The 26,409-nt window shown below is 43.8% G+C and overlaps 1 protein-coding gene across 1 annotated transcript; it reads left to right on the top strand.

Annotated features, from left to right (window-relative positions):
- Window positions 1-3,235: 3,235 nt before the first annotated feature.
- LOC105905804 (lysyl oxidase homolog 4) lies at window positions 3,236-26,409 on the top strand. The gene is made up of 15 exons (XM_012833852.2): window positions 3,236-3,756; window positions 6,457-6,739; window positions 7,211-7,830; window positions 8,380-8,594; window positions 14,332-14,370; window positions 14,800-15,004; window positions 15,378-15,558; window positions 17,148-17,302; window positions 17,832-17,999; window positions 19,167-19,320; window positions 20,005-20,248; window positions 20,674-20,789; window positions 23,824-23,960; window positions 25,360-25,471; window positions 25,668-26,409. Exons 2-15 carry the CDS (start codon window positions 6,472-6,474, stop codon window positions 25,733-25,735), a joined length of 2,682 nt encoding a protein of 893 aa, XP_012689306.2. The 5' UTR covers window positions 3,236-3,756; window positions 6,457-6,471; the 3' UTR covers window positions 25,736-26,409.

A 26,409-nucleotide genomic window follows, 5' to 3' on the forward strand; every position in this document is an offset into this window, starting at 1 on the left:
CCTCATTCTGATGTTCATTTTGAGCAACAACTGAACTGCGATCATGTTTCCCCATTGTTGCACTGAGTCTACCATTTGACAGGTTGACTAGATGGCCTGTTTAGCATTAACAAGCAGTTCAAACTGTAATAAGATGATGATGATGATGATGATGATGATGATGATGATGGTGGTGCTATTGTGTTTACTTGGTGAAGTCTTCAACCAAAGGCATTTTTAACATCCCCTGTGTATTGCAAACAAACAATCTTTAATAACACCAATAAAGATCAAATCAAATAGTTTCTGACTAATATAAAAACAAGACAAATCAACTGCCTTGCTCTCTAGTCACATGACCCGCCAGCCCTCTCCTGAGCTGAATACAAGGCAGATGCCCCTGATGCCCCACCTGCTCTGATGCCACTGCTGCGTCAGGAAGGAACCTTAAGCAGAACCACGGCACATAAGGGGGAACCCATCTGCTTGAGGTAGGCCGGGTGGAGATAGGAAGGGGGGATGGGGGAGGGTTGTGTGGCAAAAGGGGAAGGGAAACAACAGGTGTTGTACACAGCATGCATTTGGTAGATGGACATAATATATATACAGACATCCGGTGGTAAATACATGATACATACACGACCAGTTTAGTGGGTATACACTGTGCTGATAGGGTTACTATTACAGGGGTAAGGGGAGTAGGAACAGAGAAACATGTCGGTGGTGGCAATAATATATATTGTATATAAATGCTAGCATAGGGTATAGGGGAGAGTAAGTGTACGACAGTACGGTGGCGGTGGGTGCAATTGGCCGAGGGTTTCTACGGGTAGACCGGGTGGAGAGACTACAGCAGCGTCCCATAGCGAAGATAGTCTAGATTAGGAGAGAAAGAAAAAAAAACAGAGAGACGGTAGAGTTTGGCTGTCCATATGCGTAGATGAGGAGTAGTGGGGGTGAGGAGCAATGTTTCCACATCCATCAGCAGTTGGATCATGCTATAAGGGAGAGAGAGCATTTTTGTTAGTAGACATCAATTTGGGAAACAGATAAGGAGATACTTTTAGGTAGTCAATTAACAGTAGGCAATATGGCCATTTTATCAGTATTATTATAGGCATTATCAATGTGATATAAAAGGAGATGTCTGTTGGTGCCTTTGCATTGGCAGCTCACACAAGGGTTCACTGTTACCGGTTCTGGCAGGTAGACATGTCTTGTGTACATTGTACAGGAGAGGTGTGTTTTGTATTTGTAAAACATGGTGTGCATATTTGCAATTGTGGGGCATTTATTAAATCAAGTTCAAGTTCAAGTTTATTATCATATACTCATAAACAGCATTTATCAGTAATGAAATTCTTTGTGCTCAATGTCCGTTCAACTTAGAGAATAAATAAATGAAATACTGGAGAATGGAGAAAAAGGGTAGGAAAAAGAGAAAAAAATTGTAGTGCAAAAAGATATTTCAAGGACAGTTCAGCATCCTGATGGCATGTGGGTAAAAACTATCCCTGTATCTGCTGGTACGGGACCTTATGCTCTTGTATCGCCTTCCAGAAGGCAGGAGGGAGAAAAGACTGCGGCAGGGATGACTAGGGTCAGAACTGATCCGCTTGGCCTTCCTCCTGCAGCGCTGGCTGTAAAGGTCCTGAATGGATGGCAATGCAGTCTTTGTAATACGCTGTGCCGATTTGACCACTCTTTGTATTGTCTTCCTGTCCTGGGCAGTGCTGTTGCCAAACCATGTTGTAATTCCACCAGTCAGTAAGCTCTCAATGGTGCAGCGGTAAAAATTGGTCAGTACAGTGCAGTCCATGCCAAATTTCCGCAGTCGCCGCAGAAAAAAGAGCCTCTGTTTCGCTGTCCTTGTAACCACACCAATATGGTGTGTCCAGCTCAGATCCTCGCTGATATTGATACCAAGAAATCTGAAACTTTTGACTCTCTCCACAGCTGTGCCCCCGATGTGAATGGGGGCATGTTCTCCCTGCAGCCGCCTGTAGTCCACTATCAACTCCTTGGTTTTTGCTACATTAAGCAGCAGGCTGTTATCCTGACACCAAGATGTCATTGTTGCCACCTCTGCTCTGTAGGCAGACTCATCACCATTATTGATGCAGCCGATAATGGTGGTGTCATCAGCAAACTTAATGATGGTGTTGGAGCTGTTAGTGGTTGCACAATCATAGGTGAACAGGGAGTACAACAGTGGGCTTAACACACAACCCTGTGGGGCACCAGTGCTGAGTGTTAGACTGGTTGAGGTGATGTTACCTAGCCGTACTGCCTGTGGCCTGTCTGTCAGGAAGTTCAATATCCAGCTGCACATGGAGGGACTGATGTTCAGGTCCTGTAGTTTCATGATGAGCCTGGATGGTACTATGGTGTTGAAGGCGGAGCTGAAGTCGATGAAGAGCATCCGCACGTACGTGTTGTTCTGATCCAGGTGAGAGAGAGCAGTGTTCAAGGCCAAAGCTACAGCATCATCTGTAGACCTGTTCGGCCTATATGCAAACTGGAGTGGGTCTAATGCAGGTGACAGGCAGGATGTAATGTGGTCTTTGACTAACCTCTCAAAGCATTTCATCACAACAGAGGTGAGTGCGACAGGGCGGTAATCATTGAGACAGCTCACTGATGGTTTCTTAGGGACTGGGATGATGGTGGCCCTCTTGAAGCTATTGGGGACGACAGACTGGGACAGGGAGAGGTTAAAGATGTCACTGAACACCTCTGCCAGTTCAGGAGTACAGGCCTTGAGAACACGGCCAGGGATGTTGTCAGGTCCTGGAGCTTTATGCACATTCACTCTCCTGAATGACTTGCACACATCAGTCACAGATACCTGGAGAGGGCAGCTGTCTTGCTCCAGCAGTACCTCTGACCTGGTGTGAGACTCAAATCGAGCATAGAAGGTGTTCAGCTCTTCTGCAAGAGAAACAGAGACCTCTGCTTGATGGCTCTTTCCTTTATAATCAGTGATAGTCTTCAACCCACTCCACATGTCTCTGGTGTTGGATCCTATGTAATAAGACTCCACTTTCTCTCTGTACTGTCTCTTTGCCAGCTTGATGGTTTTTCTGAGTTCATATCGGGCTATTTTGTACTCACATGGGTCTCCAGAATGATAGGCTGCTGTACGGGCTTTGAGTGCTGAAGACACTTCTCCATTCACCCATGGCTTCTGGTTTGGAAAAGTTATGACGTTCATTCGCTGTACAACGTCATCAATGCACTTACATATCTAGCCTAATACAAATTCAGTGTATTCATGGATGTTAACAGCGGCATCCCGAAAAATTCCCCAGTCTGTTGTTTGAAAACAGTCACATAGTGCCTCATCTGACTGCTCTGTCCAGCGCTGTATTGAGCGAATCACAGGCTTTTCACGTTTCAGCTTCTGCCTATAGCATGGTAGTAGGAGAACAGAGGAATGATCCGATTTGCCGAAGGCAGGGCGGGGGCGGGCTTTGTAGGCATGACTGTACGGCGAGTAGGCGTGATCCAGGATGTTTTCACCTCGAGTTGTAAAGTTAACGTGTTGGTGATACTTCGGTAAAACTTTGCTGAGGTTGGCTTTGTTGAAGTCGCCTGCCACAATGAATGCAGCCTCTGGGTGTAGAGTTTCCTGCCGATCGATGATTTCATACAGTTCATCCATAGCCCGTTTGGTGTCAGCTTGGGGTGGAACGTAAACAGCGACCAAAACAACTGCAGAGAATTTCCTGGGCAGATAAAATGGTCTGCACTTGACCATTAGATGTTCGAGGTCAGGTGAGCAGCCCGACGATGTTTTTTGCGCATCCACACACCACTGGTTGTTAATCAGGATACACACACCACCTCCTCTATTCTTGCCCGAATCAACTGTTCTGTCCTGCCGATGAATGGAGAGAACACCGGGTAGGATGGCAGAGTCTGAAATTGAGGGGTCCAGCCATGTCTCTGTAAATACAAATGCATTGTGGTCCTTAATATCCCGTTGAAATGCCAACCTGGCTCTTAATTCATCCAGTTTGTTGTCAAGTGACTGGACGTTACTGCAGTTCCTATTATCACCAATAGGGGGAAACATCACTTCATGGAAAGAAACTGTACTGTATGTTCTTTAAAAATAGGGCTTTACAGAGAGAGCACTGTGCTCAAAAATGAATGTATCTCCTATAAATGAAACAAATTCATGCCACAGCTTAGTATATGAGTATTTTCTCTATGCAACAGATCTTAATTCGTTATCTATTAAATATCAAATGTCCGTGTTGAATTTAGAGTAATGGCAAGTGCACTGCTGTGGAGTGGCTCAGACTTCATCTAATATCAGGTATGTTCACTGCTTTGTGAAGTCTGTGCTCAATATGAGGGCTAGCACGTCATCACAATGAGAAATTAGTTAGCCAACATCCACCTCTTTGTTTGCCATGCTTCTTTTATTGAAACCCAGACCTGCTGTGGGTTCCATTACTGTAGATGACATCCATGTGCCATACTGCACGGACGTTTCATAAGTTTGGTCCTTACAAAATAAGAATTTGGGGGAAGAGAGAGAGAGAGTGTGCACTCAGACATTTTCTTTTTTAGTTGGAGAACATCTGTATTTATTTCACCATACCACTAATTTGGGGTGTGTGTTTGCACCCGGGATGCCACTGTACAATTACAGAAGGAGGAAGGAGGGGGAGCTCGAGACAACTCGAGCCCAAGCAGTGGATGTTGCACAACCACGATCTTGTGTAAGTCCTCCTCACGTGGACCAGACACTCACAAGCAGGATTTCGAAGTCGCCGTGTGTCATTGAGGTAGCTTCCAGTCATAGGTGTGAGGTGATGTCATTGTGTTAGCAGTGTGCCATCCCTGATCTGATGACAGAATATTGTCTTTCCTGCCCTGGTGCCAGAGATGTCCCATAGGTCAAACAATACACAATACCCACTGGCCTGTCTGCATAGCCCATCACTAGCATCAGTGTTCAACTGCTAATATGACAGAACTTCTTATGTTCCATCAAACTTGTTTTACTGCCCCAGAGAGTTCAGAAGGATTGAGTTGTTAATGGTGTACAGTATAAGATATAAAGTTCAGAAGGATTGAGTTGTTAATGGTGTATAATATATAGAGTTCAGAAGGATTGAGTTGTTAATGGTGTATAATATATAGAGTTCAGAAGGATTGAGTTGTTAATGGTGTATATATAGAGTTCAGAAGGATTGAGTTGTTATTGGTGTATACTATATAGAGTTCAGAAGGATTGAGTTGTTATTGGTGTATAATATATAGAGTTCAGAAGGATTGAGTTGTTATAAGATATAAGATATAGAGTTCAGAATGATTGTTGTTTATGGTATATAAGATATAGAGTTCAGAAGGATTGAGTTGTTAATGGTGTATAAGATATAGAGTTCAGAATGATTGTTGTTTATGGTATATAAGATATAGCAGCATATGCTAAATGGATATGGGGGGGGAAAGCTGTACTGTGTCCAAACTAAAACAAGAGAGAGGTGGAGGGTTGATGACAGTGGCAAAAGGGAGGGACAGAAAAGAAGGGAGAGGAGAGAGAAGAGAGAAGAGGTGGTAGGTTCTCTTTCTGCACAAACTCTCACACACATTTCACTCACTGAACAAGCATCAGTGCCTCCTCAGGGAGTCTGTCATCTTGGTAAGTCAGAACCTCTCTTTTTGTTCACGACAGTCTCTTTGTTTGCTCTCATGTGCATTATTTTCCTCATATAATTATAGCTAGCTTTTTAAACTCAAACAGGACGATTTTACAATTTCAGAGTCTTAAAGAGTTGAAGAGTTTTTGGTTTTGTTTTACTTCAGGCTGAAAAAATGTATTAAAAAGAAATGATCGTATAGGTCAACATTTCAGCACTTTTCAGCATGCATCAGCATAGTCTCTTAGCTTATTGGCTGTTTTCTTGACTGTCTAGACAATTGTATTTTCATATATTTGGGCTTGTACTTTTTTTCTCTTTTTCAGCTGAGATGTCTGCTGCTTTTTTTAACCTTAGTAATTTTCTTCACACTCCCTAAGGGCCTTTGATTTACAACATTGAATGTTCTGACATATTTATGTTGCTAATTATACAGCTGTCAGCTGAATGCATGTGAAGTGGTTTTGACTGCTTTAGCCTTTTGCAATGCTGACAAATACGACACAAAATAGTCACAGCCTCTGATGAAAACAAGCAGTAGTTACTGCCACACTATTCACATGTGCAGACTTGTGCATTTCAGTTACAATGCTGTCGTTGTAGTTTACACACCTGTGCATTGTGCCAAAAATATATTTAATTACTCAAACCAGGATCGTCTCCCAAAGTACTCTTCTGCGATAAGTGTGCTCAACAAAACCCAAAAATATGCCCCCAGAGTATCAAAGTTGAGGACTTCAATATGATATTTTGATAATGGTGTTCTGTTTTTATGTACTTGGCTAGCTCTGGTTTGATAAATGCTGCACTGATATTCCAGGTCTATCCCCCACTGATGGAGATGATGCTGGGCTGCCTCCTGTGCTTGAGCCTCCTCCTCCTCTTCCCCTGTGGTCATGGAGCCCCTCCAGGTTATCGCCTGCGTCTCGCAAGCGACGGCTCCAGTTCCAACCAGGGCCGATTGGAAGTGTTCTACAACAATATGTGGGGAACCGTGTGTGATGATGAGGTCAACATAAACCTGGCAAATGTGGTGTGCCGGGAGTTGGGCTTTGTGAGTAGCCTTACCTGGGCCCACAGCGCTAAATTTGGAGAAGGACAAGGTATTAAGTGCTGCATTTGTGTGTGCATGCCTTTTACTTGAAGCATTGGTTCCTGAAAGACAGATATGACAGAAATAGCCTTATACTTCCACCCCGTATCCACTGTGTCCATTCATGCTTGAGTTGATTCTAATGGATTCTAGTTGAAAAGTGCTTGGCTTAGTATGCAGCCTGTTACAGTACAGTTAGCAAGGAGAAAAGCATGAACAGCCTTCACATTGAGAAAGGCCTTTGCCAATCTCTCCTTATTTTTCCAAACCTTCATCCACATAATTGAAGTGGATGAAGTTAATACGCAATTTCTAGCAATCTGTCTTTTTACACACGTACAGAGTATATATACTTCTAAAACTCAATATATCCTTGTGCTGGTTTGTTGCTTTTTTCTTCTTTTTTTTTTTAAAGTAATTTTACTCTAACATATTTTGAATAACGGCAACACATATGTGCTTGTCCTTTCTCCCACCCTAGGCCCAATCTGGTTGGACAATGTCCTCTGCTCAGGCACTGAGAGCTCACTGGCAGACTGCCACTCAAACGGCTGGGGCATCAATGACTGTAGCCATTCTGAAGACTTAGGCATTGTGTGTAGTCCAGAGCGGGGGCAAAGCTCCATCCAGTCTTCAGGCCCCGCAGGCCAACCTCCCACCCCCCTCCTTCAGCCGCCCCCCTCCCCTCAGATCTCCAACATCCCAGAAGCCCCTCGTAGGAGGGGTCATCAAATAGCAATTAGTCGGGGCGGCTCCCGCCAGGCTCCAAATCGAAGGGATGGCCATCAAATCCAGCTGCGCCCCTTCAATAATGATCGGGGCCGCCACCCAGAGTCCTCAGTACCCAGAGGCCACGAGCTGCCAGACCGCCTGCGTAATGTGGGAGCCTACAGGCAGACCCCGTATAGCCAATCACGCCCCAGGGCCAACACTTCACCCACCTTACAGACGATACAACGTACTCCAAATACAAGACAACCACCTGCTCCTGAGACCCCCACCCGTGAGGGGCCCCCAACAGATCCCAGACAGATGGCCCAGCATGCTCGCCTGCTGGAGGAGAACAACCTTGACTTTGATTTCACTGACCAGTACAGCCAGGTGAAGACTGCACACACACTGACCAGTACAGCCAGGTGAAGACTGCACACACACTGACCAGTACAGCCAGGTGAAGACTGCACACACACTGACCAGTACAGCCAGGTGAAGACTGCACACACACTGACCAGTACAGCCAGGTGAAGACTGCACACACACTGACCAGTACAGCCAGGTGAAGACTGCACACACACTGACCAGTACAGCCAGGTGAAGACTGCACACACACTGACCAGTACAGCCAGGTGAAGACTGCACACACACTGACCAGTACAGCCAGGTGAAGACTGCACACACACTGACCAGTACAGCCAGGTGAAGACTGCACACACACTGACCAGTACAGCCAGGTGAAGACTAGACATTTATGTTTGTGTTGTGTTGCCAGTTTTTGACACAACACACCGTGTCAAAGTTGTTAAAGTGTAGCTTACACTGTATTACATTGAGTGTTCCATTTTTAATACATTTTGGAGGATCCTCTTTTTTGGCAATTCAGTTTCTTGTGAAATGTGATGTCAGTACATTGTTCATTTTTCATTGTCTTAGGGCTCCGACAGGGTGAATCTTGATGACGTGCGTCTGCGTCCTGTGCTGACAAGCACCCGGAGAAACTCCATCGTCACAGAGGGCATGGTGGAGGTGAAGCTGGCTGGGAGGTGGCGTCATGTGTGTAGTCAGGGCTGGGACATGAGCAGTAGCCAGGTCACCTGTGGAATGCTGGGGTTCCCTGCAGCAGAGCAGCCTGATGAGCCAGTGTACAGGTGAGAGCAACCACCATCATCAGAACATGACAGAAACAAACCACATCATACCCTCACCTATCAAGACCAGCAATAGCCATCCCCATGGTTTCAAGTCAATCCGTTTTGTTTAGAGTAGCCATTACATTTGATTTAGTTTGGAGTAGCCATTACATTTGATTTAGTTTGGAGTAGCCATTACATTTGATTTAGTTTGGAGTAGCCATTACATTTGACTTTGTTTGGAGTAGCCATTACATTTGATTTTGTTTAGAGTAGCCATTAACTTGTAACTGTTTTTTAAGACTGTCTAATAACAACCTTTTTACAACCTCTGTCAAAAAAATCCCCATTGGAACAAACGCCTTGCACACCCAAGTTTAGATGGTACCGTAGTAACTATGGTAATATGAGGACGTGAGCAACATGGACTAAAGGGGAAAAAAATGGCAGTAATATTAATCAAATTGCTTGTTTGGCAAGTGGTATTTAAGGCCCACAACAAAAGTGTAGAGGTCAACCCTCCAGTGCTCTGTGTGGGAGGAAGCAGACTGAGAGCTCTTTTAATCATAAATCACTTGCAGGGAACCAACCATTAAGAAAAACCTCTGCCGTGCTGACATTACTTGCTACCATTCAGACTCTGTAATCATAAACAAAACAATTTGATTTAACCTCTTCTGTCACAATAACTAAGGAGAGTTCATTTAAAAAAAGAATCTAGACCTACTTGCTCATCAAACATTTAGCCCTGTGTAGCCCAGAGCATAATAATAGTGGGGGAAGGGAACTGGATAATGAGGGTGAATTCCAAACCACTTGTCTGCCACAGTTGCATATGATATGTACTTCTTTTAGTGTTGTAAGTAAGTAAAAACAAGTCTCTGTGTGTATGTGTGTGTGTGGGGGGGGGGGGTGGTAAGGTTACAATGACACCCACTGACTTAGAAAAATGGTAACCAGGTAGTGCTTTCTTGAACTCAATGATTCCAGATTTGGGGTTCTTGAATGCCGTGTGTACCTCAGTCTGGCTCATTACTGTCCCACAAAACTCGTTTCTCTCCTTCTGTGCGTAATTATGTGAATCCAGGAAGAGAGAGTGAGATCAGGCCGCTGTCTCTGTCTCTGTCTCTGTCTGTAATTGTGTTCCCCCTGTCTACATGTCTCTCTGTGCCCCTCCATTCCCTGTCAGTCTGACATGTCTCCGTATGCCCATGTTAAGCTGTGTGCTTAGACTCCAGTGGGTTTCCCAGCACTGTGGAAACTATAATGTCTTGTGGTTAAGTAGAGTAAGACAGTAGAGCTTACTGAGACTGAGATTTTTTTCTAAAAACCCTAGTTCTATTTTTCTATCTGGCCCTGTTGAGTTTTGTAGCAGGGAAACACTTCCTGGTCCATTTAAGGTGCACCTACTAATAGAGATGGTTACTTCCTTGGTGCCAAAGGCCTTAATATGTTGGGTGAGCCCAGACCATGTGTCTGACCATTGGGCTAAACATATTCATGGAAACAGCCAGAGACAGGCCTTCTCTGTCTGAATGCCTGACCACAGTGTCTTTTCATGGACTATATACAGTATGTCTCAATTGGTGGCTCAATCCAGTGCTTTAAATTCAGTTCTGAGAAGATACATATGAACATTTAGTGAGTCAACACATATTAAGCTTCTTTTTTTTTTCCTCTTAAAAGTCAGACAGCTGTAACTTCTGCTTGCCTCCTGTCTTTTGGTTTGGTGCCATCATAGGGTTTTGGAATAGGATGTTATGAATTCTTCTGCTGAAAAAAAGTACTTGAGGGGTATTTGGCCTCCATTTGCATAGTCTGCACTTGTGTGCCTTGTGTAACTGACATCCTTGATTTGAATCATTTAAAGGAGGAAGCCAAGCTCATGCCATGAATTGATTGCTGATTGCATGCCCATTGTGCAGTTATTTAGTGACTCTGAGGTAAACTGTGAAAGCAGACATGTTGTGAAAGCAGACATGTTGTGAAGACAGACATGTTGTGAATGGAACAACACTTATTGGGACAGCGAGGCAAAATATTCATTACAGTTTGGTTTAAGAAATGCCAAGGATGTGTAAACGATTCCAGTGTATTTAGGTAGTGGTCCAGGACAACTATTCTTCTTTTACTTCAAAATGTAAAATTTGATATGATAACGTTTTAGGTATGCAGCCCCAAACTTCAGCACCCTTTTTTATCTCTGTGTGTGCTTTGTACATTAAGAGTGTGTATGCAGTAGTGGTGTGTTTAATACATTAAGAGTGTGTATGCAGTAGTGGTGTGTTTAATACATTAAGAGTGTGTATAGTGGTGTGGAGTATTCATTAAGAGTGTGTATAGTGGTGTGGAGTATTCATTAAGAGTGTGTATGCGGTAGTGGTGTGGAGTATTCATTAAGAGTGTGTATTCAGTAGTGGTGTGTTTAATACATTAAGAGTGTGTATTCAGTAGTGGTGTGGAGTATTCATTAAGAGTGTGTATAGTGGTGTGTTTAATACATTAAGAGTGTGTATTCAGTAGTGGTGTGTTTAATACATTAAGAGTGTGTATTCAGTAGTGGTGTGGAGTATTCATTAAGAGTGTGTATTCAGTAGTGGTGTGTTTAATACATTAAGAGTGTGTATTCAGTAGTGGTGTGGAGTATTCATTAAGAGTGTGTATTCAGTAGTGGTGTGTTTAATACATTAAGAGTGTGTATTCAGTTGTGGTGTGGGGTATTCATTAAGAGTGTGTATAGTGGTGTGGAGTATTCATTAAGAGTGTGTATAGTGGTGTGGAGTATTCATTAAGAGTGTGTATAGTGGAGTATTCATTAAGAGTGTGTATAGTGGAGTATTCATTAAGAGTGTGTATAGTGGTGTGGAGTATTCATTAAGAGTGTGTATAGTGGAGTATTCATTAAGAGTGTGTATTCAGTAGTGGTGTGGAGTATTCATCCAAATCGGGACAGGAAACCTCACTAGTGACTTAGGGTTCTCCTCTTTAAAGCCAGGTCTGTGGCTTGGTTTCTATGGAAAGTAATGGTTCCTCTTTAATGCACACCACTCCTCTGCCACTGTCTGCTCTTCCAACCCCCACAGAATGTGGCAGTCTCAAATTGGGGGTCCTAACCTCGCTTCCTGTCTTTCTTCAGAAGGTTTTTAATAGAAGGGTGGACGTGCATGTATGATGTATATGTGACCATACAGATGAGTGTGTGAGTGTTTCTATTTGAGCTCCGTCCACGAGTTATGGCGTCGCTTTAAGTCAGGCTCTTTACCCTTTTTATTATTCCTTTGGGAACATCTGTCCTCATTTTAAGATTTTAAGATCTTTCTCTCTTTTGAATGTTCTCCTTTAAAATCAGCTGATCAGTTTTTTCTTTTTAATGTATTTTATTTTTTTAACGATCAGTTTTGGCCCAAGACATATGTAATGTGTGCATAATGCTGGATCATTTATAGAGACAGATCTTTAGCACACAGTGTAGAGCAGAATCAGATATTATTATAAGGGTCTTTTGGACTGATTAGAGCCGCTTGATATCATATAATCTCGGTTTAATCAGCAGTGTTGAATCCTTTGTGGTTGTTATTGTATGATAGGGACTGAAGATACCATTGTTACCGAGCCGCTTGCCAATGGTACTCTGGCCACATAATGGCCCAATAATGGAGGTTATCTTCAATTAGGCCTACAAGTCTGTGTTGTGCCCCAGTAGAAGAAATAAGCAGAGAAAATCATGGAGCAAAATAAGCGTCATATCTATAGCTCTAGTTGGGTGTAGCATATCTAAATCTCTAGTTGGGTGTAGCATATCTATATCCCTAGTTGGGTGTAGCATATCTAAATCTCTAGTTGGGTGTAGCATATCTATATCCCTAGTTGGGTGTAGCATATCTATATCCCTAGTTGGGTGTAGCATATCTATATCCCTAGTTGGGTGTAGCATATCTATATCCCTAGTTGGGTGTAGCATATCTATATCTCTAGTTGGGTGTAGCATATCTATATCCCTAGTTGGGTGTAGCATATCTATATCCCTAGTTGGGTGTAGCATATCTATATCCCTAGTTGGGTGTAGCATATCTATATCCCTAGTTGGGTGTAGCATATCTATATCCCTAGTTGGGTGTAGCATATCTATATCTCTAGTTGGGTGTAGCATATCTATATCCCTAGTTGGGTGTAGCATATCTATATCCCTAGTTGGGTGTAGCATATCTATATCCCTAGTTGGGTGTAGCAATGTATATATCTAGTTGGGTGTAGCATATCTATAGTTAGATGGGTGTACAAATGTGTCAGCCTGCAACCAGAGGTCCAGGCAGAGTGTGTTCTAGCGTACCCAATAAATCTCCTATTTCCATCTCCATCTCCCTGGAACTTCTCTGAGCATGTCCATGTATCTGCATGTCTGACTGAACTGAAGCATTCTCGCTTCCTACCTATCCATCTGTCCTTTTGGATGGTGCTTCAGACCAAAGTGAAACTGTGCGGTTTCAGTGTGCTTTTCTGTGTCTTCTTGCACACTCTGGGTACTAATGCTGGTGTGCTGTGCTGTGATTTTGATTCTGATGTTAACCGAGTAACAGACTGGCTGTCTTGGAAGTGTGAAGCAAACATACTGCAGATGTGTACTGTAAATGGGACAAAACAACTCCGTTTGGGCTGCCATGGCGGAGAGTCAAGTGGACCACCACATCTTTGGGGTTGCCTCAGAAGAGCAGGGTGTGTGGTTGGCTGTTTTGATGACTCAGCCTTTGCTTTCTTCCCGTCTGTTGAGCGAGTAGGCTTCCCTTTTTACAGTTCCAGACTGCTGTAATAATATCAGTCTTATAGAGTCCTTTAAACTGTCATCCAAAATCCAGGCTAAGTGCAGATGGCCTTGCTCTATGGGAGAAATACAGCTGTACATTCTGTCACCGTTTTCATTGAGCTTTTCTTCCTTCTTCCTCCTGAAAGATTCATTTTTGTCTCTGCCTGGCAACTGAAGTGTAGATGTACCATTCCTTGTGTGGTGTAACCACAGAGCAGAACAGAAAGCTTGTGGTTTCTGGTAGGTTTCTGTGTGTTTATTTAACTCTAATGCCCAGTTACCCATTTCCCGATTCCATTTTTGAAATAGGAGTGACTCACGGGTTTCAGTCCAGTTCTGCCTTAAGGTGGAGTGAAATAATACCTAAGGACAAACAGCTGGTTATCTCCAGCTGTGACTGTTAACTCAGCATAACTTGAAGCCGTATTTAGCCCAGCTCATGAAATGGTGCATGCTGTATTTTCCATGAGCCTTTTTCTTGCCAAAGCTTTCTATACAAAGCAACAGAGTGTGTTACGCCAGACAGATGGTCACGGGGGAGCAAGGCAGTGTGGAGAGAGAGGGAGGGATGGAGGCGTGGGTTTGGCTGCTTCTGACTGAACAATAGAAACATTGAAATCTAGATGGGGCTTCTGTGAAACTTCAAAACCACATTGCATCCTTAGCTTGTTTTGTCTTGGTAACATATCCTGATTATGTTTATGCTCCAGCTACTGGCGGCTGACAGATATGTGTATACATTTGTATATACATAGCTTTTATGTATGCATTAGTGTGTTTGTGTTTGGAAGGGTGGGTGTGATTTCTTTAAATAAACAAGACATTTGGCCTTCGGTTGAGTAAACCATGCTAGGGGGAATCTGAGGAATAAGTGTGTATAAATGTGTGTAAATTGACAAACTAGTGCCTTAAACATGTATTCTGTTCTCAAGTATTGGATGTTTTCTCTCTCAGGAAATTGTGGGACACTAAGATAGCAGACCCCTCCACGAGGTATGTTGAGCATGTTATTGTTAATCATTATGCATTATCATTTCAATTCAGCAGTCCCCCCACCTCCAATAGAAATCTTAATCCAGGCTGAAAACATTCCTATTTGACCAGGCGTTCAGCTCAGTTTAAGATACTGTTAGCTCTACTGCATTTCTTTCTTTGCTTTTTATTTTCATGTTTTATTTCTTCACTTTCAAATCAATAGTCATGTTTTAAATTCTATTTTCCTATATCTTTATCATTTTAATTTGAATTATCCTTGTATTTTCTCATCTGTAAAGCACTTTGAATGACCGCAGTGTATTACTAAAGGGGCTATATGAATGAACCTGCCTTGCCAATTCTTTTCAGTCGTACATGTAATTAATGAATTCATTGTCTTGCTTATGCTCGCTGTAATCACTCCTCCAATAACGTTTTGTTTCCTAGGCTGAGCGTCATGGTCACTAAGAAGGGCTACTGGGTGGAGGAGGTACGGTGTTCAGGTACAGAGACATCGGTGACCGGCTGTCAGACTCGGCCGTCCATCCCTCAGAATGATGTGCCTTGCCCCGGTGGAATGCCTGCCGTGGTGCGCTGTGTACCGGGGTCCCAGTTCTCCCAAGCTGCTGGCAGGACAGCATCTCGCTCTAAGGTGAGGAGCAATTACCTTTTAGTTAATTACCCTTTAATTAGTACTAAGAAAAATAGAATTCATAGTTTGCATTACTTTGAGGACAAGTTGCCTCTCAACAAGTAAGCTGAGGACCCTTTAAAGCAGGGATTGAGACATTATTATGTTAAATGACAGATAAATATACTCTGAATGTGTTACTTACCTTTAATTAGTCTAATTAAAACTAAAGTTAGTATGGGCATTTCTATAAGCAGTAGAAATAAATTAAGGACCTAATGCTGCACCACTTCACGTGCCAATGGCCATCAACAGTCCATGAAATGATTGTTCTGATGATAACACCAGTAAGACCCCAAATCCAATAGGTCAACTCTTCCTTCTATGTTCCCAGCCAGAGGTGCGCCTGAAGTCAGGACCCCGCCTTGGTGAAGGGCGCGTGGAGGTGCTCCGGGAGGGGAAGTGGGGGACTGTGTGTGACCAAATGTGGGACATCACAGCTGCAAGTGTTGTCTGTAGGGAGCTGGGCTTTGGAACAGCCAAGGAGGCCCTTAACGGAGCCCAGATGGGCCAAGGTACTGTTCTTTATTACCAGGATATAGTAAAGCAGAGATCACAAAGAGTTCAACACAGAGTATTACTGAAACTTTCCTCTCGCATTCGAGATGTCCATTACACCGAAACGGACAAATAACTTCAATGATGAATTCTATTTTATTATGATTGTTATTCCATAAACCACATCACTGAGCGAGACATTCCTTCTTAGTCTAATTCTTTTAGACTAAGAAGGATTTTTTTGTGATGACTTTTTAAATACCAAGAGCTTTTATCAGTTGAAAGCCAGGCACTTAATATGAAGAGAAGGTGGCTTTTAGTGTCCATTGAGATGATTGGTCATAGATGGTCACATATTTCATGACCTAAGCATCCTAAGCATATGGCCCACGGTAACCAAGCCTACAGTCTAACCTTAAGGCTAACTACAGACCAGCTAATTCCCTTGAGATCTTGGACATGAAACTGAGGGACTGTGCATTCTATGAAATCCTCCAGAAAGCAGACTGTGCTTGTCTGGTGAGATACAGGGGTCATGTCCTTCTTTCATTAGATAAGTATGCTGATATGGTACAACTAGGCTACTCTGCATATGCTTTAAAGAGCCAGGAAGTCAGCTTCACTTATTCACTCACTTATTTGTTGTTGTCTCTGCATGGTGTGACTTCCTGTGTTCAGACATTTCCACTTTTGAGTTGGAAAACCTTTCAGCACCAAATCACGGGTTTGTCACATATCGTGACTGTCCCTCTTTCTTTCTGCTTCTATGGCGTGACTGGGTGTTTCTTTGATTATTTGGATGTTTGTTTGTTAATTAGGAATGACAACATCGCCAGCGTCTCTACAGAAAAGAGTGGCATGAGAGAGAATGTTATCCTTTCCACCATTTAATCTGCAACGTCTTTCAACCACCTGTAGAAAAACAATGTTTCCAGGAGTAATGACTGGCCAGAAAACAAACATAGCACATGGCAACAACTGACACGTTGACACAAGCCCATGATGATGAGATAATCCTCTATTCCCGTCCAAATGACAGGGATTCCTTACATGACTTACACTTTTTTTTCCTCTGGCCATCTTACAGAGGTTTCTATTTCCAACTATTAAACAGCGCCTTTGGGGTTCTTGTATATAATTTGGCCACCGAGGTCCGCTGCACACCCAGTGCCCGCTCTCCACATCACACACTCTTGGATCTGATTCATTCAACATATTGAGGGAAAGGACAAAAAGACGGAAAATAGGAAACGCTTCTGGAGGCATTAATAGATCTAAATTGTAGAGCCTGATGATCTGTACAGGTGAATATGGGGGCGACAGTGGTACAGGAGGTAGAGAAGTCGTTTAGTAATCAGAAGGTTGCTAGTTCGATTCCCTGTCGAAGCGTCCTTGAGCAAGGAACTGAACCCCTAATTGCTCCTGATGTGCAGTGTGCCATCAGTGTAAAATGTAAAATGTGTATACATTGTAAGTCGCACATATGTAAGTCGCTTTGGATAAAAGCGTCTGCTAAATGACTAAATGTAAATGTAAATGTAAATGTAAATACACTCTCTTAACAAGGACACCTCTGAAGCACGACTGATGCCACGGTGTTGTTTAGGTACCGGTCCTATTCACATGAACATGGTGCAGTGCAACGGCAGAGAAAGCTCCATCCAGCAGTGTCAACATCGCGAGGTGCCCCTCCGGAGCTGCAGACACAGTCAGGACGCGTCCGTGCGCTGTCACGTCCCACGCACAGGCCTAGAGGCTACAGTGAGAATGACACCTCTCTTTCAGCATGCGCCGATCTATATGTACCATGCACAAGTATTTGACAAAATGAAATAACTCATATTTAAGGGTTAAGGGTTAAATATTAACAATATCATTGCATAACTTCTACCATGTACTGTAATAATAGTATTAGTAGTAGTAGTAGTAGTATCTCTGTTATGCCCCATGCCCCTGTTCCCTGTCCCTCAGGTGAGGTTGGTAGTAGTAGTAGTAGTAGTAGTAGTAGTAGTAGCAGTAGTAGTAGTAGTAGCAGCAGTAGTAGTAGTAGTATCTCTGTTATACCCCATGTCCCTGTCCCCTGTCCCTCAGGTGAGGTTGGTAGTAGTAGTATCTGTTATACCCCATGTCCCTGTTCCCTGTCCCTCAGGTGAGGTTGGTAGTAGTAGTAGTAGTAGTAGTAGTAGTATCTCTGTTATACCCCATGCCCCTGTTCCCTGTCCCTCAGGTGAGGTTGGTAGTAGTAGTAGTATCTCTGTTATACCCCATGCCCCTGTCCCCTGTCCCTCAGGTGAGGTTGGCTGGGGGCCGGGAGCCTGGAGAGGGCCGTGTGGAGGTTCTGACGGAGGTGGGTGGGGTTCAGCGCTGGGGAGCTGTGTGCAGTGAGAACTGGGGGATCAATGAGGCCATGGTGGTGTGCAGGCAGCTGGGCTTTGGCTTCGCCTCCAGAGCCCATCAGGTATGTGCGCTCGCCCCCTTATTTCCTCTATTTATTTATTCATCCCTCATTCTCAGACAGGCTGGACTGGGCTGGATTTGTGCACTGCAGCCAACATGTTTCAAAATGAATAATCATGGTTGTATAGATTCCAAAGGCAGAGGGTTAGTATGACAAAGTTACAAAAGACAAAAGATTTTTTAGTATCTTCCTGAATGATTAGTTCAGGAGTCAGAGGTATAACTATTTGTTCAGATATATTTATAGAAATATAATGCCGTCTCACCAGTGGGTTCCATATAATGCCTTATAATGCCTTATAATGCTGTCTCACCAGTGGGGTCCATATAATGCCTTATAATGCTGTCTCACCAGTGGGTTCCCTATAATGCCTTATAATGCCTTATAATGCTGTCTCACCAGTGGGCTAGATTTGCAGTGGGTCTCCTCCTAGGGTGAGCTTCTTTAAAAGAATGCTTGAAAACCAGAGCATGTAGCACAATAGTGTATATTGTGAGGAGGAATTACAACAAAAAAAAAGATGAAAATACTAAATTACTTTGTGTACTTTTTGTAAAAACATACTTTAGAACTGTGTATCAACTCAGACTTTGGATTCTCAGCTCTGTTTGTTTCCTGACGGGGTTTGTTTTTCTGCTCTGAGTTATTTCCCATGTAGAGGGTAATTGCATGCTTCTGAGGAAAATGCTAAACCAGCCCGGGGAGAGAGAAAAAGAGTAGGACTTCTGCAGAGAAAACAAACTTAAAAATAAAACGGTTAGTGCTTGGACCGGACTGAAGTTAAATGGCAATCTGCTTTATGCGTGCACATAAAATGACTAATTTTCACAGGAGTTCCGGTCAGTAAATAACCCATGAAAAGTGAGAATGGAAAACATATGATGATGTCTCTTCAAATGGCCCTCGTAGCAGAGATCCATTGGGCGACAGACTGCAGTTCTGTTTATTCATCTCAAGGGTCTATTTCCTTGTTAGGATTCAATGCTCTAAACTAGCTTATGTTGGTGTTTTGTGTGTGTGTGTGTCTGTGTGTCTGTGTGTGTCTGTGTGTGTCTGTGTGTGTCTGTGTGTGTGTCTGTGTCTGTCTGTCTGTCTGTCTGTCTGTCTGTCTGTCTGTGTGTGTGTGTGTGTGTGTGTGTGTGTGCCCGTGCGTGTGTGTCTCCGTAGGAAACGTGGTACTGGCAAGGCAACGTAGATGCTGCGGACATGATCCTGAGCGGCACACACTGCGCTGGCACAGAGATGTCTCTTCAGCAGTGTCGCAAGAATGGCCACGTCTTCTGCCCGAGTGGCAAAGCAGCCGGGGTGACCTGTGCAGAGAGTGAGCATCTGAGACAGTCTGAGTGCACACACACACACATGGACTTGAAGAGAATACACTACAACAGTCATGCCACATGCTTACACAACTAGCCATCAATCAACACAGTTAGATCACATGCATCTCAGGAGCCATGCGTGATCTTAGCATGTGGGTGATGTGTTTTACATATGTGGGCCTGTTTGGAGAGAATAGTGCATATATGGTTCTGTCTGATTTCAAATGTAGCTCAAATGATGCTAACAGCACCGTGGTCATGTGTCTGGTACCTAGACATGCACTGATCAAATATATATGTTCTTTTTTGTACTGTTTTTGCTAAATGAATAAATGAATCCATGTAAATGAACAACTGTATGCCTGAGTGGACATCAGCGTCAGGTGTTGATGGCCATAGTGGTAGCTCCCTATGACCAGTTGTCTAGTAATAAGGTAGGGCTGGTCTCTGATGGCCATAGTGGTAGCTCCCTATGACCAGTTGTCTAGTAATAAGGTAGAGCTGGTCTCTGATGGCCATAGCGGTAGCTCCCTCTGACCAGTTGTCTAGTAATAAGGTAGGGCTGGGTCTCTGATGGCCATAGCGGTAGCTCCCTCTGACCAGTTGTCTAGTAATAAGGTAGGGCTGGGTCTCTGAGGGCCATAGCGGTAGCTCCCTCTGACCATATTTGTCTGTTTGTCCACTAGCTGCCCCTGACCTGGTGGTGGATGCTCAGCTGGTGCAAGAGTCGGCATACTTGGAGGACCGCCCCCTGCACCTCCTCACCTGTGCACATGAGGAGAACTGCCTCTCCTCCTCCGCTGCACGCATGCATTGGCCCTACGGACACCGCCGCCTGCTGCGCTTCTCCTCGCGCATCATGAACCTGGGCCGGGCAGACTTCAGACCGCGGGCCCCGCGAGAGTCCTGGGTGTGGCACCAGTGTCACAGGTGAGAGGCAGACGGCACAGAGAGGGCAGATGAAGGTGGAAGCTGCCAGGGGGGCGTTGGGCCAAACCCTTCCATAGTATCTGGTGTTGGTGCATATTAGAGAACTACATTGGGCATCACTATCCTGAAGAACTGGACCGCTTCAGGGCTCTCTTTTAAAGCTACTTTTGTACTGACCTCGTTTGTACCTGGCATATTCCCAGTTGAGCACAATATGGCTCTACGACTCACACAGTTCTACTCAAACTGGATTCAATCCCAACACAATGGCAAAAAGAGATGTAGATAGAAATGGTTATCTAAAGATACAGTATGTATACAGATAGATTGATAGATAGATAGATAGTATACATTTAATTAAATTAAGTCAACTTAAAGAAGGAAATGCATTTTCATCCTCTTTTGTCTTCAACCATTTCTTTCAGGCACTACCATAGCATTGAAGTGTTCACACATTATGACCTCCTGACCCTGAATGGCTCGAGGGTTGCTGAGGGCCACAAGGCAAGCTTCTGTCTGGAGGACACCTACTGCCCTGAAGGTAGGTCTCCTAAAATGGGATAAACAGTAAAACCTCTTTAACAGGACAGGGGTGCTATGTTTTCCATATGTGTTGTCTGCTACTGAAGGGTTCCTTGCCAAAGAGTCAAATAAGTGGCTGAAAGATGTGGGGTCCTTATTCTTCCCTTGTCTGTGAAGTATGGGCCTAGATAGACAGAACATGCTGTGGGCACAGAATGAGCTAACCCTCATTGGACCAATATGGAGTTTGTATATGTTTCAACACACAGGTGTGGACACAATAAGCCCTCAGGTGGTTTCAACACACAGGTGTGGACACAATAAGCCCTCAGGTGGTTTCAACACACAGGTGTGGACACAATAAGCCCTCAGGTGGTTTCAACACACAGGTGTGGACACAATACGCCCTCAGGTAGTTTCAACACACAGGTGTGGACACCATAAGCCCTCAGGTGCCCACCTAGATTCAAGGGGGCAAAGAGTTTCCCCTGCCAAGTCCAATATTTCTGTATAACGGGACATCTCCAAGACCATTATCCATTATCCGTATAGCCCAAAAGGAGATGTTTGGTTCAGTCAAAAAAGAAGCCAACTAAACCTGTTTAGTGTGTAGTAATAGTATCTTTAGTCAGTCAAGGAAAATGTTGAGTTGAGTTTTATTTGAAGATGCAATTGAGGAAGCCTTTGACAGGAAGAAGCTAAAGTATGCAGAACTTGCAGATAAGCAAGGTTGGAAAGTACACACAAGACCAGTGGAGATAGGTGTTAGAGGCTTTGTAGCTAAATCAACCACATTGTTTCTGTTAGGTTTTGGTTTTCTACGGTCACTCAAAGAAGCTTTAAAGGAGTTGCCCGAGGCTCCTGAAAAAGTTAGCCAATGTTTATGGCTAAGGCACTCACAGACTACTGGAGGGCATGTTAATGTATCTGTATTACTTGAAGAAGCCTGTCATCTCAAGACGTTCTGGAGGTTTGCATGCTGGCACACTTCGAAATAATTAACAAGATTTTCAGGACTTTGGCATACCTAGAGCCTGCGTGAATGGGGCACAGGTATAGCTGAAGAGAAATACTTAGAGCCATCAGCAAATGGGCTTACGTATATCTGAAGAACCCTGTCGGACTAGCATTCGTTCATGGTTGTTGTGGGAAAGTGTCCCAGTAATGCTTGTGGGACGTCCTGAGGTGTATGTGTTTCTGTGGTGTATGTGGACTGGCTGCAGCAGCACCTTGCAGTGGAGCTGCTAAAGTGAGAGGGGCGGAAAAGAGACCTAATGAGATGCTGTAAGTCATAATGGTGGAGAACAATAGTCAGGGCCGTCTGCGTTGCCGGCAATGGTCCTATTGTAGGGAGAGGAGAGAGACAAGGCAATGGTCCTATTGTAGGGAGAGGAGAGAGACAAGGCAATGGTCCTATTGTAGGGAGAGGAGAGAGACACGGCAATGGTCCTATTGTAGGGAGAGGAGAGAGACAAGGCAATGGTCCTATTGTAGGGAGAGGAGAGAGACAAGGCAATGGTCCTATTGTAGGGAGAGGAGAGAGACACGGCAATGGTCCTATTGTAGGGAGAGGAGAGAGACAAGGCAATGGTCCTATTGTAGGGAGAGGAGAGAGACACGGCAATGGTCCTATTGTAGGGAGAGGAGAGAGACACGGCAATGGTCCTATTGTAGGGAGAGGAGAGAGACAAGGCAATGGTCCTATTGTAGGGAGAGGAGAGAGACACGGCAATGGTCCTATTGTAGGGAGAGGAGAGAGACAAGGCAATGGTCCTATTGTATGGAGAGGAGAGAGACAAGGCAATGGTCCTATTGTAGGGAGAGGAGAGAAACACGGCAATGGTCCTATTGTAGGGAGAGGAGAGAGACAAGGCAATGGTCCTATTGTAGGGAGAGGAGAGAGACAAGGCAATTGTCCTATTGTAGGGAGAGGAGAGAGACACGGCAATGGTCCTATTGTAGGGAGAGGAGAGAGACAAGGCAATGGTCCTATTGTAGGGAGAGGAGAGAGACAAGGCAATGGTCCTATTGTAGGGAGAGGAGAGAGACACGTTAGTAGACAGAGTAAAGACCACATGTGATAGTAGCCAGACATCAGAGACATGGCAGAGGAAGGAGGTAGGAGAAGTTGTACGTCATGAATAAGGTAGTTAGGAAATGGCTTGGGCTGCTGTCTAAGTCCTGTCACTTTGGATGGGGAAGGACGTTACCAATGACCAGCTTGGTGGAGGAGTTCAGATGTACTGACACAAATCTGGAGATGACTTTGTCACAGTCTAAGGATCCAGCAGTCAATAACACTGCTCTAACAGTGACAACAGGGAAGTGGTGGAATCCACGAGAAGCATTCGGTACATTGGACGGGCACAGAATGAAAGAGCAGGGTTTAGGTTTAGCTGACCGTTGGAAAGCATGGGGTAAGGCTACGTTGCCAGACGGGAGGCACTGAGTAACAAGAAGAGGAAAGAAGACGAACAGCAGTCGCTTCTCAAGCAAAGCAAGGACAACGGTTGAACCGGATTAGTGTTGAGAAGAGGATAATCAGCTCGAGAGTATTGTGGGCTAACCACATCAAATTTATTGTCGGAGCCAGTTATGATGTCCTCCCTCCCTCCGCAGAAGCTCAGTCAGTGGGTGGGTCGAAGACAGAAGCTGCAAGTTGTGTGCGGGTGTTGGCTTATTAAAACATATTCTGTCTGGCTGCAAAACTACTTTGATCTAGGGTTGCTACAAACTTGCTGACTGACTCATGTTTTTTTTATACATATTGCTAGATTTTCTGTACTCTGTTCAGTCAACTGTTATTTATTAGTTTCCAGAGTGTTGCTATAGAATGGTGATGAAACATGTTGAATTATAGGTGCCCCGTTATACAGAAATATCACACACCTGCCAGCCAATCAGAAAAGAGTACTTTTCTTCACTGGGGGATAAGCCCTTAAGAAGTATTTCACTACCTGCTGTAGACATCATTGTGGATCTAAATATTTGAATGTGATTATATTAAGAAAAAAATACATACAAAAATGTCTAAAGTATTTCTTGGGCAACAGGTCAACATAAACGCTTCTCCTGCTATAACATGGGAGAGCAAGGCATCTCTGTGGGCTGCTGGGACACCTATCGCCATGACATCGACTGCCAGTGGGTCGACATCACCGACATCAGACCAGGCGACTACATACTCCAGGTTAGAGACTAAGCTTTAATCTCACCATTATTGGTGGCCCAAAGAAAGAGCTATGCTGCTGAGAATAAAGCTTTCCAAATGTTTTCCAATATGAGATTGATTTGTCTAAGGAGTCCAAATAACCCGTCACCAAGAGCAGTTCAAGTTATCTTGGAGACTGCTGATCCATTTGAACATAAACTATGTCCATGACACAGCTCCGGAAATCATTACAATTCCAAAAAGTGCAAAAGTATATGGTGGTAGGAAGGACGCATTCAAGGTCATGAGACCAACAGAGAACTTAGTTTAACATGTGTACTAATTCTGGGATAGTGCTTTTCAAAATAAAAGTACCTGTGCTCACACTATTTCCAGACCTGTCAGGTAACGATCAGAAGATTGCACAAAGCATCTGCCACATGATCAAATGCCGTGTTCATTATCGTGAACAAATGGGGCTGAAGATCCCAGAAAAGTCACTATTGAGATCATCTAATTCTGAAAAAAAATCACTCATTCCTTCCTACATTCTTGACCCTTGAAAAAAGAGTGTATTTTGAATCTGCCTGGTGACATCCAATGATGTTGACTTTACTGGAAGTCATCTGCCTTCTGTGTCTATGCAGATAAAAGTGCCGAAGTCACCGCTTAGTTACTTTGTTTGTGCATACAAACGGAGACGGCAAGATAACAGAGTTTTCATTTAGCAGGGAGTGGTGCCACTTTATTTCCTGTGTGTGTGTCAACCACAAGATGGGTTCCTAGGGTGGTAATGACAAACATGCAGAATATTGTTGAGATTTAAAAGTTCAGAAGACTTTTAATGGGACACCCTGGCATATCGCTCTGGGTTACCATGGTTACCATGAGACAAAACAAAAGAGTGTGATTAAGTGATGAAGGGAATGTGAGCGCTGCCTTCTTTTGAAAAGGGTGGTTTATTTCAAAGAAGTCAAATAGTGGGTTTCCAATTTTAGGAACATACATTTAAACCCGTAACACACATTCACCCCAGAATGACTATCCTTGATTGCACAGTTATTTAGGAATCAACCAGGCAATCTAGTGTTCCTGTCTTCATACCGTTTAAGGCTGAACGCAGTAGTACAGCATTTGGTCTTAGATTTGAACCTTTCCAACAACAATTTCAAACAAGGGACCTTGCTGTGATATATGTAAACTTTGTATGTGTTAAAAAAAAGAGGATTGGATCATTTTCCGTGTGAAAAGCTGGAACCCTATTTGGGGTGATTTTATCTAGAGTGCCACAGGAGGTTGAAGACACTTCCTCCAGACAGGCCCCTGCTCACCCTCATATACACACAGAAGTGCATGCACAAGGAGTGGTTCATGCGTTTGCAGAAGTGTACACAAGAGGCATTGCGTAACCTGACACATGCTGGGCTTATTTCAACAGGTGGAAGTCAACCCATCCCTTGACATGGCGGAATCAGACTTCCACAATAACATGATGCGTTGCCGCTGCAGATATGATGGGGCCAGGGTCTTTGTGTACAGCTGTCACGCAGGTGAGCAGAGCAGAGGCAGTGGGATCAGCACATGTGTGTTGGCATCATACTGTTTGTTCATACACCTCTGAATACATACAACCTTACAGTGAAAGGCTAACTACATGTGTTATATGTTTGTGGTGTCAGTAGATGTTTAGTAGTTTCTACTGCCATTATGTGATCTCTGACAGTCTTCCTGCCTTCCCCCTCTCAGGAGATGCTTACAGTGCTGATGTGGAGGATCTGTTTGGGCATCAACAGCAGATCACCAACAACATATAAACTACATACATGTAGGCCTGCACGGTGACAGAACAACATATAAACTACATACATGTAGGCCTGCACGGTGACAGAACAGGAGGCTAAGATTGTTTTTATCCTCACATCATGGAAAGTATAATGCATCAACTGCAGGTAGTGTGAAAGGGAGACAGACTTGAAATAATACCAGTTCCTCACCTGTTCACTAGGTAAACGCTTCCTACCCTCAGACACCTGGAGTTCTCTGAGAGACAAAGACTGAAGATAAATATGTGGAGAGAAGAGCGAGCGTAGCTAAAATCATAATTCAGTCTGGACTCTGAGATTCAACTTGTTTTGGAACCATTCTAGCAGGTGGAACTCCTTTTCATTACATGTTGGGGATAACCATGATTACAACGCTTCATGAATCACAGGGATGGTTCGAAATAAAAACCTGCATTCCATTTTCTCTTAGAGTTTATTCTTTTCCCCTCGTATCGTCCACTTGATTTAGAACAAGGTACAAAAACCTACCTGTGAATGCACATATGAATGAGATAGTGTCATTAAATATCACACATATCACTGTATACTGCTAAACTCTGTTTAGATAGACAGTTTCGCCAACGGTTCAAAGTAGAAAGTTTAACTGCATTACATTTCTGTTTTAAAAGTGTGTGTGTGTGTGTGTGTGTGTGTGTGTGTGTGTG

This window comes from Clupea harengus, chromosome 26 (assembly GCF_900700415.2).
Source record: "Clupea harengus chromosome 26, Ch_v2.0.2, whole genome shotgun sequence".
NCBI lineage: Eukaryota > Metazoa > Chordata > Actinopteri > Clupeiformes > Clupeidae > Clupea > Clupea harengus.

Bases quoted from the DNA above. Each gene is read 5' to 3' on its own strand.
- LOC105905804 (XM_012833852.2), top strand. From the start codon at position 6,472: ATGGAGATGATGCTGGGCTGCCTCCTGTGCTTGAGCCTCCTCCTCCTC. The intron at 8,595-14,331 runs GTGAGAGCAACC...TTTCTCTCTCAG, and splicing joins CCTGATGAGCCAGTGTACAG to GAAATTGTGGGACACTAAGA. The intron at 20,249-20,673 runs GTGAGAGGCAGA...CATTTCTTTCAG, and splicing joins GTGTGGCACCAGTGTCACAG to GCACTACCATAGCATTGAAG.